Here is a 13724-nt window from a genome sequence, read left to right on the forward strand (position 1 = left end):
AGAAGTCCCTGGCCCTGGTGGAGGATAGTCTGACTTCCTTAGGGTCCTCTAAACTATAATTATTCATGGACCTTAAGGTCCTCTGCAGGACGGACCAGGAGAGATGGTCCCGTAAATACGAGGGCCCTAAGCCACAAGTGGCAAAGACCACGTTGGAACGGAGTGATGCTCATTTGGAATCAAAGAATTTAGGACTCACTAAGAAATCTCTGGGACTAAAGTCAGCTAAAATATTTTTATTTTATTTTTTTACTTAGCAAGGATTCTCAAAAGTTACAGAGTAAAGAGGTTAGGTAGCACAACCGCAACAACTTTACCACTGCAAGGCTGTGGGGAGCAGAGGGGAAGAGGGCTGGCTGGTCAGGGGTCCCTCTCGGCTGGTTTCTTGGCTTCATTCATTGAGCGCTCAGACGAATGGCTGCCATCATTCCAGGGGCAAGCTGCACATATACCTCAGCATCAGCGAACAGGGGGCAGCTTTCCATTTTGTGAACTCTGAAAGACAACGGCAGAGGAAGGAACATGTTGCGTCTGTCTGCACGGGACTGATTTCCCCTGTCCTCAGTGATTGGGGCCGGTTCTACCATTAGGCAGAATAAGATGGTTTGCCCTAATTGTTTCCCAAGGTTTGCTCAAGCAGTGCATCCAACTAAGTCAAGTTGTTCCTGTGCACAACACAAAACTACATTCAGATTGCCAAGGAGAAATTAAAAGGAAAGCATTCCACTTTCTAGACAGCTAATTAGGCTGCTGAAGGGACCAACTCTATAAAGAAAGGAGTTATAAAGTGAGGCGGGGGTCTCAGATTCTTTCAGAAGGTAAAGGGGCCCCTGACAATTAGGTCCAGTCATGGCCGACTCTGGGGTTGCGGTGCTCATCTCGCTTTATCGGCCGAGGAAGCCGGCGTACAGCTTCCGGGTCATGTGGCCAGCAGGACTAAGCCGCTTCTGGCGAACCAGAGCAGCTCATGGAAATGCCATTTACCTTCCCACCGGAGCGGTATCTATTTATCTACTTGCACTTTGAGGTGCTTTCGAACTGCTAGGTTGGCAGGAGCAGCGACCGAGCAACGGGAGCTCACCGCGTCGTGGGGATTCGAACCGCCAATCTTCTGATCGGTAAGTCCTAGGCTCAATGGTTTAACCCACAGCGCCACCCGCATCCCTGTTGGGGCCGGTCCTACCATTAGGCAGAATGAGAAATTTAAAGACTATTTAGTTAAATATGTTAAGTTAAATTAATTGGAAAAGCTTGCAAATACCAGATAGGCTTAGGATTTAGATATGTAATGTGATGAATTAATATGTTTCATGCTGAATTGGAAAGAAAGAAAGATGTTAAGTGTTTAAGTAAATTTTTTAAGAATTTAGGTTTTGGAAAACCGTTAAAATGTTATACACTAAAATTCAACCAGGGGATATGAGGAAGTCACTTAACAATGATAAAAAGTTTGGTTTAAATACGGTTGAGATTTATGTTTGTTTGTTTGTTTATATGTTTGTTTGTTTTAATTTTTTTTGGAAAAACAATTAAAAAATTGAATTTTTTTTTGAAAATGACATCATCTCTCCTTGGTCTTTCGCTTCCCAATGCAGAGAAATCAGCAACTGGGCTTTTATTTCTGAGTCCCAGACTAGTGAAGTTTCCTTTCCAGCCATCCTTGTTGTTGTTTAGTCGTTTAGTCGTGTCCAACTCTTTGTGACCCCCTGGAACAGAGCACGCCAGGCACTCCTGTCTTCCACTGCCTCCCACAGTTTGGGCAAACTGGTAGCTTCGAGAACACTGTCCCACCACCATGTCCTCTGTCGTCCCCTTCTTCTGCCCTCCATCTTTCCCAACATCAGGGTCTTTTCCAGGGAGTCTTCTCTTCTCATGAGGTGGCCAAAGTCTTGGAGCCTCAGCTTCAGGATCTGTCCTTCCAGTGAGCACTCAGGGCTGATCTCCTTCAGAATGGAGAGGTTTGATCTTCTTGCAGTCCATGGGACTCTCAAGAGTCTCCTCCAGCACCAGAATTCAAAAGCATCCATTCTTCAGCGATCAGCCTTCTTTATAGTCCAGCTCTCACTTCCATACATCACTACTGGGAAAATCCAGCCTTCCAGGTTCCCCCTTTCTCCCCCAAAGCTTTTGCAATTCAAAACCCTTTTGCATTCCTCATTTGCAAAGGCTCTTGAGCCCGATTGCCCTCTTACCTTTGTCATATGTCAGCATGGCACATAATTCGGTCCACGAAGGTTGTGGGGCAGAATCAATCCAAGGTGCAAAAAAGACTGTGGAGGAATCTGCCCATCTCCACTTTCCACTCTGCAAAGAGAGCAAAAACGGACAGCTTATTTCTCTGAGAAGGTAAGGCTGGAGTGCTTGGTTCGGCCGGCACTCTGCACATGTCCTGGAAAAACTGGAACTTTCAGTTTCCCTGGAAAGGTGTCACACAGTTTTCGGAAGCTGACGTGGAATTTCTGCAAAACTCGTTATTAGCCGGGACAGCGCCATGTATGCAAGAGGGCAGCCTGGCCACAAAACGGTTAAAGGAGAGCGAAAGCCGACTCTACTTAAAGTTCAAGGAGGGCTCTGCGTGCAGAGTAAAAAATGGGTTGAATAAAGTTTTATTTAGGGATGCGGGTGGTGCTGTGGGTTAAACCACAGAGCCTAGGACTTGCTGATCAGAAGGTCGGCAGTTCGAATCCCTGCGATGGGGTGAGCTCCTGTTGCTCGGTCCCTGCTCCTGCCAACCTAGCAGTTCGAAAGCACGTCAAAGTGCAAGTAGATAAATAGGCACCACTCTGGCAGGAAGGTAAATGGTGTTTGCATGCGCTGCTCTGATTCGCCTGAAGCGGCTTAGTCATGCTGGCCACATGACCCAGAAGCTGTACGCCGGCTCCCTCGGCCAATAAAGCGAGATGAGCGCCGCAACCCCCAGAGTTGGCCACGACTGGACCTAATGGTCAGGGGTCCCTTTACCTTTAAAGTTGCATTTCAAGGACTGTTGCAGGACAAAAAAACATGGTGAAGCGATGAGGTAGCAGAATAATAATAATAATAATAATAGCAATAATAATAATAATAATAATAAAGAACATTAAAAACATGATAGAAGATCAAATATTAAAAACTTCCTTAAACAGAGCTGCCTTCAGATGTCTTCTAAAAGTCAGATAGTGGTTTATTTCCTTGACATCTGAAGGGAGGGCGTTCCACAGGGCAGGCGCCACCACCGGGAAGGCCCTCTGCCTGGTTCCCTGCAACCTCACTTCTCGCAGGGAGATAACCGCCAGAAGGCCCTCGGAGCTGGACCTCAGCACCCCCCTGCTCCCACATACATGGACCCACACCTTCTGCGCCCAGTCGGGGTGCCAGGGTGAGGGCCGGACACTCACCCGGAATGGGTCGTGGAGTCCGATCCAGATTCCTTCGGAACCAGGATGCTTGTCCAGGATGTAGCGGCTGATCAGAGTCGCCTCTGCCTCGGTGAGGATGGAGGAGAGATGGGCGTTGGGGCCATACTTCTGGCAGTTGTTCTGCGTGGGCGCAAGAGAAATGGGTTGAAGTTAAGACGTGCTACTGGGAAAATCCATCAATCAATCGATCAATCAATCAATCAATCAATCAATCAAGGCCTGCATGGAGTCCACCTCCATTGAACTATAGGGGTGGCCAACTCCCAAGAGTTTGGTTGAAGTTAAGACGTGCTACTGGGAAAATCAATCAATCAATCAATCAATCAATCAATCAATCAATCAATCTAGGCCTCTACATGGAGTCCACCTCCATTGAACTATAGGGGTGGCCAACTCCCAAGAGTTTGGTTGAAGTTAAGACGTGCTACTGGGAAAATCAATCAATCAATCAATCAATCAATCAATCAATCAAGGCCTCTACATGGAGTCCACCTCCATTGAAGTATAGGGGTGGCCAACTCCCAAGAGTTGGGTTGAAGTTAAGACGTGCTACTGGGAAAATCAATCAATCAGTCAAGGCCTTCATGGAGTCCACCTCCATTGAACTATAGGGGTGGCCAACTCCCAAGAGACTGCGATCTACTCACAGAGTTAAAAACTGGCAGTGACCATTTTGGGGGATTCAGGTCAAAGTTGTTGAGCTTTTTAGGGGAGCCAGTGATTTACCAGTGATCTACCACAGACTTCCAGTGATCTACCGGTACATCACGATCTACCTGCTGGACATGCCTGAACTATGCCCATTCCCTGTGCATTCAAAAGGTAAGGTGAGGACAGGGAAATCTGAAGGATATCTTGAAAGTCCTCCAAGCGTTGCACATTGGGGGTGGGCAGGCAAAAACCAGGAAGATGCTGTGAGCATATAACACCCGTGATTAGAACTCAGTACTGGTTGCCTGTTTGCTACCAGGCCAGGTTCAAGTTGTTCCTACTTAGTGTATGATTCCCCTAACAACTTGGGAGTGGTGCACCCATGAAATCGCCCAACTCCATCTGCACCCACTTCGACCCCTTCAGTCTGCAGAACTGGCTCCGTTACAGCTGCTGCTTAATTCCACATTTGTGAGAAACCAGGCCCCATCCTTTGGAACTCCTGTTCTCTTGACAGGCACCTTCGCTGCACACTTTCTGGCGCGTGTGAAAAACATTCTTCTGTCAGTCAGCCTGCCCAGAAATGCAGAATGCCAGTGCATTTTTTGATCTGGCTTTTAGCATAAAAGGTAAAGAGACCCCTGGCCATTAGGTCCAGTCGTGGCCGACTCTGGGGTTGCGGCGCTCATCTCGCTTTACTGGCTGAGGGAGCCAGCGTACAGCTTCTGGGTCATGTGGCCCAGGTGAACCAGAGCAGCGCACAGAAACGCCGTTTACCTTCCCGCCAGAGCGGTACCTGTTTATCTACTTGCATTTTGACGTGCTTTTGAACTACTAGGTTGACAGGAGCTGGGACAGAGCAACGGGAGCTCACCCCGTCGCGGGGATTCGAACCGCCGACCTTCTGATCGGCAAGCCCAAGAGGCTCGGTGGTTTAACCCACAGCGCCCCCCGCGTCACATTCAGCTCTCCTACCCCACTATAATTATTTTAATTGCGCAATGCGGCTTATTCTGTTTTATGGTTTCTTTGCATCGGCTTCAGCAGCACAAGTAAAATAATATTAATTTTGGCAAGAATCAGTTCCCCTCAAGGCACCGTAGGAATGCTCCTTACTTCTGCATCTTCCCACGAGGCTCGTGCGTTGAAGACTCCATAGCAGATTTTCTGAATGTACAACCAGTTTTCGGGGCAGCTCAAGTTTTCTGATGCACCTGTTCGAGGGGCGGGGAATATAGGGTCGCCACATTTTGAAGAGTAGAAAAGAGGACGCTATGATGGCTGTTCAAAGCAAAGAAATGCAACTTGTCTCAAATGTTACCCCTGAAAAAGAGGACGTGTTCTAGAAAAAGAGGACACATGGAAACCCTGGCTGGGAATGCATGGGCAGGGCCTAGGACCCTCGTACCTCCGAGACCGCCTCTCCTGGTATGCCCTGTGGAGGACCTTACGGTCCACAAATGCCAACACTTTGGAGGTCCCAGGTTGCAAGGGGGTTAGATTGGTCTCAACTAGGGCCAGGGCCTTTTCAGTACTGGCCCCGACTTGGTGGAACGTTCTGTCCCAAGAGACTAGGGCCCTGCGGGACTTGACATATTTCTGCAGGGCCTGCAATACAGAGCTGTTCTGCCTGGCCTTTGGTTTGGACTCAGTCTGACCCTTATGTTTCACTCCCCTTATGGTTTTGATCTATGGCCTATTATTAAAATGAGGCTGTATTTTAGGACTTCCGGTCGGTGCCAGCGTTAATGGCGGTCCTTGCTTCGAGCTCCGAAGCAGGACTGCTCCGTGAGTTCGGGTCTGACCCGCTACGGCGAGCGGGGGACCCCTAAAATCACAGGCGCTGAAGCCTGTGAGCAAGGAGATTCGGTGGGCACCTTTGCGCCCCCCGGTATCACGAAAGAGCCTTTTTAAAGGCTCCGGAGCGGCATCGGGTGTGAGCGCGGTGCTGAGGATCGCAACCCAGCCCACGGAGCGAAGCCGCGTCGCCATTGACGGAGAGCGCCGATTCCTTCCTGAAACTACCGATTGGCAACAATACCCGTGTGTAAGATCGACAAATAAAGTGAACGGGACTTTAAAATTTAAGAAGATTAGGCTGAAAACGGGTCAGGCAAAAATTAAGGAAGTCTGCCTCCCGGAACTGCATGTCTGACTGAGCAACGAAAGGAGTAAGCTGTGTTTAAAGGGAACGTATTTATGTTTTTCAACTTCGTTAACCTGACATCGAAAGAGGACCTCCCCCCTAAAGAACAGGAGAGGGGGGAAGAAAATTGACTTAATTTTATCTGTTTGAAGAAAGGAGTTTGGAAACGGAAATTTTCCGCTGTCGACACCTCTGGCCAGGCTGCCGGAGCAGTGAGCGCCTGGGAGTGAACTGTCAAACTAGATGGTGGATACAAAGTAAGATTCATCTGAAATAAAAAAAACGGGACTTTAGTGGACAAAAACTGTAACATTTTAAACTGCAACAAAGTAGGGTCTTTACTTGGACTTTCACTTTTGGAACTTTATATGGCTACTTCTTTCCCTGTTTCTTTGTTCCTGTACTGGATATAATGTACTCCCTCTAGAGGTCTAAAAAAGAGACTGCTGTACTGAGGCAGAAATAGTGGGATTTTCCACTTGTAACTGTTCCTGTGGGAACGACCTTGAGATATGAGCGGTCCACTGGATGAAATATCAACAAGATCCAAAGCAAAGCAGGCTCAAAAGAAAAGAGGCTCCTTGTCAGGAGCATCAGCTGCACAGGAAAGAACAACAACAGTATCAATGGATTCCATGACACAGGCTTTACTCAGGATAAATGAATCTTTAGAAGCACTTACCAAGCAGTCTACAGAGAACTCTAAGAAACTGACAGAATTGACAACAAGACTGGATTTGAACACAACGACAATATCGTCTAATACAGATTCTATAAATCGTTTAATTCAGGAAAGTACAGAAACAAGGAGAATAGCCGAGAGCGCTAGGAGCACGGCCGAGGAAACTAAAGGGAAATTTGTTCCTATTGCAAAGAAAGTATATGAACATGATGCAGCCTTGGCCCTTATGGAACTGGAGAGGAAAGGCAAGAATTTGAAATTGAGACTGGTACCTGAAGAGGAAGAGGACAAGCTTGGGGAATTTCTTACAGATAAGTTCCAAGAATTTTGGAGTGATGAGTTAGAGGGAGAGGAAGAGGATTTTGCAATAACTACAGCCTTCCGGATTGGCAGAAAGCAAGGCAAGAAACCAAGGGACTGCTTAATTACCCTCAGATCCAAGGAAGAAAGAGACAAAATACTGAATTTACACTTCCAGAAGGCATTGGTTATTAAAAACTCCCAAATACAGATTTTTAAAGATATTCCCAGATACTTTTTGGAGGTGAGAACACAATTTAAAGACTTAGTTGACCTACTGAAACAAAACAACATTCAATTCAGGTGGGAATTCCCACAAGGGCTGTCTTTCAACTTCAAAGGGAAGAAAATCAAAATAAAAACAATTCAAGACAAAGAATACTTTTTGGAGAGAAACTTTGAGGACTTTCAGAAAGGAACCGTGAGAGAGAGGGAAATACCGGACATTGCAAACCTATCGTTTGGATTGAACCCAGCACCGACTGACGAGGAACAAGAACTTGGAGCAGTGGGTGGGAAAAATACCCAATAATAAAAATGTCCCTGCAACTTCTGAGTTGGAACTGCAATGGTCTAAACCATCCCCGAAAAAGAGATCAAGTCTTTCATATATTAAAGAAAGAACAGTTAGACATAATCTGTTTGCAAGAAACCCATATTGCCAGGATACACAGGAAACTTCTGATAAATAAGAGATTAGGACTGGAATTTGTTTCCTCAGACAAAGTTAAGAAAAGAGGGGTGGTGATTTATGCCAAGGAAAAATGGGAACCAAAAATGATTTTCAAAGATGATGAAGGAAGATACCTGGCAATAGAAATTCAAATTCAAGGAGAAAAGATTTTAATTGTTGGAGTTTATGCACCTAATGAGGGGAAGGCAGAGTTCTTCAAGAAGTTGCATGAGACTTTAATGGACTTTATGGACTTTAAAATTATATTGATGGGCGACTTGAACGGAGTTGTCTCCACAAATATGGACAAAGCTCAAAGACAAGTAATATCCAAGGATGGGAGACTACCAAAGACTTTCTTTGAACTCACTGACACCATGGACTTGATTGATATTTGGAGAACAAGGAACCCTCTGGAAAGAGAGGGAACCTTCTTCTCTGAAGCAAAAATGACCTGGACTAGAATTGATCAAATTTGGATTTCTAGCAATCTGGCACCAAGAGTGAAAAAAACAGAAATCTGCACAAAAACCTGTTCCGACCATAATGCAGTTAAGATGGAAATGAAATTAACAACGGCTGGAACCTTTAGATGGAGAATGAATGACACCCTATTTAGAGATGAAGAAACTTATCAAAAGGCCCAAAAAATAGTGAAGGACTATTTTGAGATAAATTTGAGAACGGAGGTGGAAAAAAGAATAGTATGGGACGCAAGTAAGGCCGTGATGCGTGGTTTCCTAATCCAGCAGAATTCTATAAAGAGGAAAAAACAAAAGATTTTGAAACAGATAAAAGAAGGAGAGAAGAAATTGAGATCTAAACCAAAGTCTCAGGAGATTTTAAGAGAAATAAAATATTACCAGACGCAATACATGGAATTGATGAATCAAGAAATAGAATGGAAGATAAAGCAAATGAGGCAAAAGACATTTGAATCAGCAGATAAATGTGGAAAACTGCTGTCATGGCAACTGAAAAAGAGACAAAAGTTAAATACTGTGACATCCTTGGAAATAGATGGGAAACTTGTTAACAAACCGAATGAGATAAGTAATTGTTTTCAAAGTTTCTTTAAAAAACTGTATGCACAAGGGCCTGTAAATGAACAAGAAATGGAGGAATTTGTTAAAGAGTACGGACTATCAAAAATTACAGAACAAAATAAAAGGATTTTGAATGGAAAAATTACAGAACAGGAAATAGAGGGTGCCATTCAGAACATGAAATTGGGGAAATCACCAGGACCAGACGGCTTGACTGCGAAATATTATAAAGCCCTTAAGGAATGGTTAATACAACCATTGAAGGAAGTATGCAACCAGATACTAGAGGGGAAAAAGGCTCCCGAATCGTGGAAAGAAGCATTCATCTCACTTATACCGAAGACAGAAACTGAGAAACATCAAGTTAAGAACTACCGCCCTATATCACTCTTGAACGTGGATTATAAAATTTTTGCAGACGTTCTAGCGAAAAGATTTAAGAGAGTACTGGCAGAGGAGATTCATAAGAATCAAACAGGCTTCCTCCCAGGGAGACACATGTCAGATAATGTGAGGAATATTATAGACATTTTGGAGTTGTTAGAGGTGGACATCAACAGAAAGGTAGTTTTGATTTTTGTGGACGCGGAGAAAGCCTTTGACAACATTTCTTGGAAATTCATGAAGAAGAATCTCCACGGGATGGGGGTAGGCCAGGGGTTTGAAAACGGTATAGGTGCAATATACTCTGAACAAAGAGCTAAGCTAATTGTGAACAATGTGGTAATGGACGAAATACCAATAGAGAAAGGCACACGACAGGGATGTCCTATATCCCCTTTACTTTTTATATCGGTCCTGGAGGTTTTACTAAATATGATTAGAAAGGACCAGCTGGTAAAAGGAATACAGTTCGGAACCAAACAATATAAGTTAAGGGCATTTGCAGATGATTTAGTGCTAACTTTGCAACAGCCAGAAGCTAGCACCAAAAGAGTTTTAGAATTAATGGAGATATTCGGCCAGGTCGCAGGATTTAAACTAAACAAACAGAAAACAAAGGTGCTGGAAAAAAATCTAACAAATGAGGAGAAAGATAGGTTTCAGAGTGAAACTGGGTTGGAAATAGCAAAAAAGGTTAAGTACCTGGGGGTAAATTTAACATCTAAAAATGTGAATTTATTTAAAGATAACTACGAAAAATGCTGGTCAGAAGTAAAAAAAGATCTAGATATATGGTCTAGGCTGAAACTTTCCTTGTTAGGCCGAATTGCTGTTATCAAGATGAATGTATTGCCAAGAATGTTGTTTTTATTTCAGACGTTGCAGATTCTAGACAAAATGGACTGCTTCAAGAAGTGGCAGAAAGATATATCTAAATTTGTCTGGCAGGGCAAAAAGCCCAGAATAAAATTTAAGATTTTAACTGATGTAAAAGATAGAGGGGGCTTCGCCCTGCCAGACTTAAGACTTTATTATGAATCAGCAGCATTTTGCTGGTTGAAGCAATGGCTACTTCTGGAAGATACAGACATTCTCGATCTGGAAGGATATGACAATAGTTTTGGTTGGCATGCATATCTGTGGTATGACAAGGTAAAGGTCTATAAAAGCTTTAAAAACCATATTGTCAGGAAAGCATTGTATAATGTTTGGAATAGATATAAGGATCTACTGGAAAGTAAAACCCCTAGGTGGTTGTCACCAATGGAAGCGAAAGCAGTGAAAAAACTTAACATGGACTCCAATTGGCCTAAATATTGTGAAATTTTAGAATACGATGGTGAAAAACTGAAGCTTCAAAGTTTTGAGAAGCTAAAGCACAAAGTTCGAGATTGGCTACATTATCGTCAGATAAATGAGACATTTAAGCAGGACAGGAAACTTGGTTTTCAGAAGGAGAGGTCAAAGTTAGAAACAGAATTGTTAGAATCCAATACTAAGAATTTATCTAAAATGTATAATTTGCTGCTGAAATGGAACACACAGGATGAAATGGTGAAATCAGCTATGATTAAATGGGCACAGGACATCGGTCATGATATTATGTTTGTTGACTGGGAACAGTTATGGACCACCGGTATCAAATTTACGGCATGTAGTGCCTTGAAAGAGAACATAATGAAAATGATCTATAGGTGGTACATGACCCCAGTCAAACTTGCAAAGATCTACCATTTGCCCAATAACAAATGTTGGAAATGTAATGAGGCTGAAGGTACTTTTTATCATCTTTGGTGGACCTGCCCAAAGATTAAGGCCTACTGGGAAATGATCTATAATGAAATTAAGAAAGTCCTTAAGTGGACATTTGTAAAGAAACCGGAGGCTTTTCTCTTGGGCATGGTCGGCCAATTGGTACCAAAGAAGGATAAGACATTTTTTATGTACGCAACCACAGCAGCAAGAATTCTGTTGGCAAAGTATTGGAAGATGCAAGAATTACCTACTCTGGAAGAATGGCAGACGAAGGTGACGGAATATATGGGACTGGCAGAGATGACCGGCAGAATCCGTGACCAGAGGAAAGAGACAGTGGAAGAGGACTGGAGGAAATTTAAAATATATCTTAAAAATTATTGTAAAATTGCGGACTGATAAGATGTCAAGGGGTAAGAAACAAAGAATTACAGCTGTAAATCCTAAACTTTAAGTAAATTTAAAAGGGACTTGATTAAAAACTGACTGATGAGTTGCTTGAAAAAATGGCAAAATAAGGATGTGGCGAAGGGAAGGTATGGGGAAGTCAAATTTTTGTTGTATGTTTTTGATGTTTGTGTTTTGTTTTGTATTGTCTTTAATATGTGTAAAAACCAATAAAAATATTATAAAAAAAAAATGAGGCTGTATTTTAAACTGTATTTTAACCCGTATTTTAAATTGTGTTCTTTTCCCTTCCCCTCCCCTTTTATGTTTTTAGTGTGATTTTCCTGGTGTTAGCCGCCCTGAGCCCGGCTCTGGTCAGGGAGGGCGGGGTATAAATAAATTATTATTATTATTATTATTATTATTATTATTATTATTATTATTATTATTATTATTATTATTTATTGCCACAATGGAGTGCCCCCAAATTCCATAATACAATGAGGGACAGGACGGCACGTTTCTCCTCCCTGATAGAGCTGGGAGCTGGGCTGTCCCTTTGTAATGGTCAGAGGATCAAATTAGGATCTGAGAGACCACAGTTCGAATCCCTGACTGGCCATGAAGCTCACAGGGTGAGACTTTGGTAGAGTCACTCTCTGTCTCCCCCCCCCCCCCTCAGCCTAGCCTAAATCCTTAAATGGGGGGGGGGAATGGGGCATACAGTTGTACCTTGCTTCTCGAACAGAATCCGTTCCGGAAGTCCGTTTGACTTCCAAAAACGTTCAAAAACCTGCGCTCAATTGGAAGCCGTGTCAGAATTTTGGGTTCCAAAGAGCATTCGCAAACCGAATGTTCACTTCTGGGTTTGCGGCATTTGGGAGCCAAAAAGGATGAGTACCAAGATATGACTAAATGCAACCAATCAATCAATTTTCTTTTTCTGTATGGTGTGTTAATGTGAACGGTAACAATAAAATTTAATAAAAGAAGAAAAAGAAAGTAAGTGACTATAAAGAGAGAAAGAAGAGAAGGATTACAAATGTAATTTATTTCTGAGAACCTGGCGTATAGAATATTCAAATTGCTGTTTGTATCCTTTGAACAATTTTGTGTACTTGACTCTTTTTCATTTTTTCCCCTTTCCCTCCTTTTTATTTCCTTTTTATATTTTTCCTTTTTTGCGTTTTTCTCTTCTTTTCAAATATTTGGATGCAATGTTTAATTCATGCTTTCTCTGCAATTTTTAAAAATGCAACAACAACAACACAACAGAAGCATCGCTGTCTCTGACTCTCCTATGATTCTATGACGGTTTAGGTCCAGTCTCCAGGGCTGGATCCCGAATATCCCCACAGGAGGACTCACCTTGCGAGATGAAGCTGGCGATCAGGAGCCCCAGGAGGAAGAGATGGAGGCTGGAGGCTGGACCCATCTGGGAGAAAGAGATAAAACAGGGAAGGGCAGGAACAGCATGGGGGGGGGGGGCGAGGTGATTTTGCTGAAGGTCCCTCGAAAACAACTTGCAATATGCGCCCAAATGTCAAATCCAGAAACATTTGCTTTTCCTTCTCCAAATGAGTTCATCCATCGCCCCCTTTTCAACTGCTGTGTCACCGACAGCGACTGAGCGCCTCTTAAGTCATGGGCAGAATGAAACCACGATACTCACTTCTTTGCCCGTGTCTGTTTGAAATGACGGCAACTTCCCTTCCTTAGAGAACTCAATCTTTCGGGCAGGGGTTCGAGGCGAAGGTGGGTGCTGTTTCTTTGCTCTGGTGCAAATGCTGGAAGTGACATCTGTGTTTCAACGCTACATCAAACTCAGATAATGTGCATTTTCATGCTCTCATGGTTGAGCAGTGATCTAGGTACCAGGAAGGACAGAGAAATGGGACTTGGCAGCTGGAATCGATCAATGGCTTTATGTTTTCAAGACAGCAAGTTATTTCAGTCCCCTGCAACTGGGGGAGGGGAGAGACTCAGCTCAGTTGGTGGTGGGCTGTTGTGGAGCAATCACTGATCCTGAATGGGGTAACTGTGCCCCTGAAGGACCAGTTGCGCAGCCTGGGAGTCATTTTGGACTCACCGCTGTCCATGGAGACACAGGTCAATTCTGTGTCCAGGGCAGCTGCCTACCAGCTCCATCTGGTACGCAGGATGAGACCCTACCTGCCCGAGGACTGTCTGGCCAGAGTGGTGCATGCTCTGGTTATCTCCTGCTTGAACTCCTGCAATGCGCTCTATGTGGGGCTACCTTTGAAGGTGACTCGGAAACTGCAATTAATCCAGAATGCAGCAA

At 43.9% G+C, this 13724-nt stretch overlaps 1 protein-coding gene across 1 annotated transcript; it reads right to left on the reverse strand.

Annotated features, from left to right (window-relative positions):
- Positions 1-355: 355 nt before the first annotated feature.
- On the reverse strand, positions 356-13282 carry LOC309378813 (C-type lectin-like). Its single transcript, XM_081927512.1, has 6 exons — positions 13095-13282; positions 12791-12857; positions 5166-5263; positions 3378-3518; positions 2193-2304; positions 356-495 (listed from the first exon to the last, which is right to left on the reverse strand). Exons 2-6 carry the CDS (start codon positions 12855-12857, stop codon positions 425-427), a joined length of 489 nt encoding a protein of 162 aa, XP_081783638.1. The 5' UTR covers positions 13095-13282; the 3' UTR covers positions 356-424.
- Positions 13283-13724: the final 442 nt, after the last annotated feature.

This window comes from Podarcis melisellensis (assembly GCF_964234715.1).
Source record: "Podarcis melisellensis genome assembly, chromosome: 10".
Classification (NCBI taxonomy): Eukaryota; Metazoa; Chordata; class Lepidosauria; order Squamata; family Lacertidae; genus Podarcis; species Podarcis melisellensis.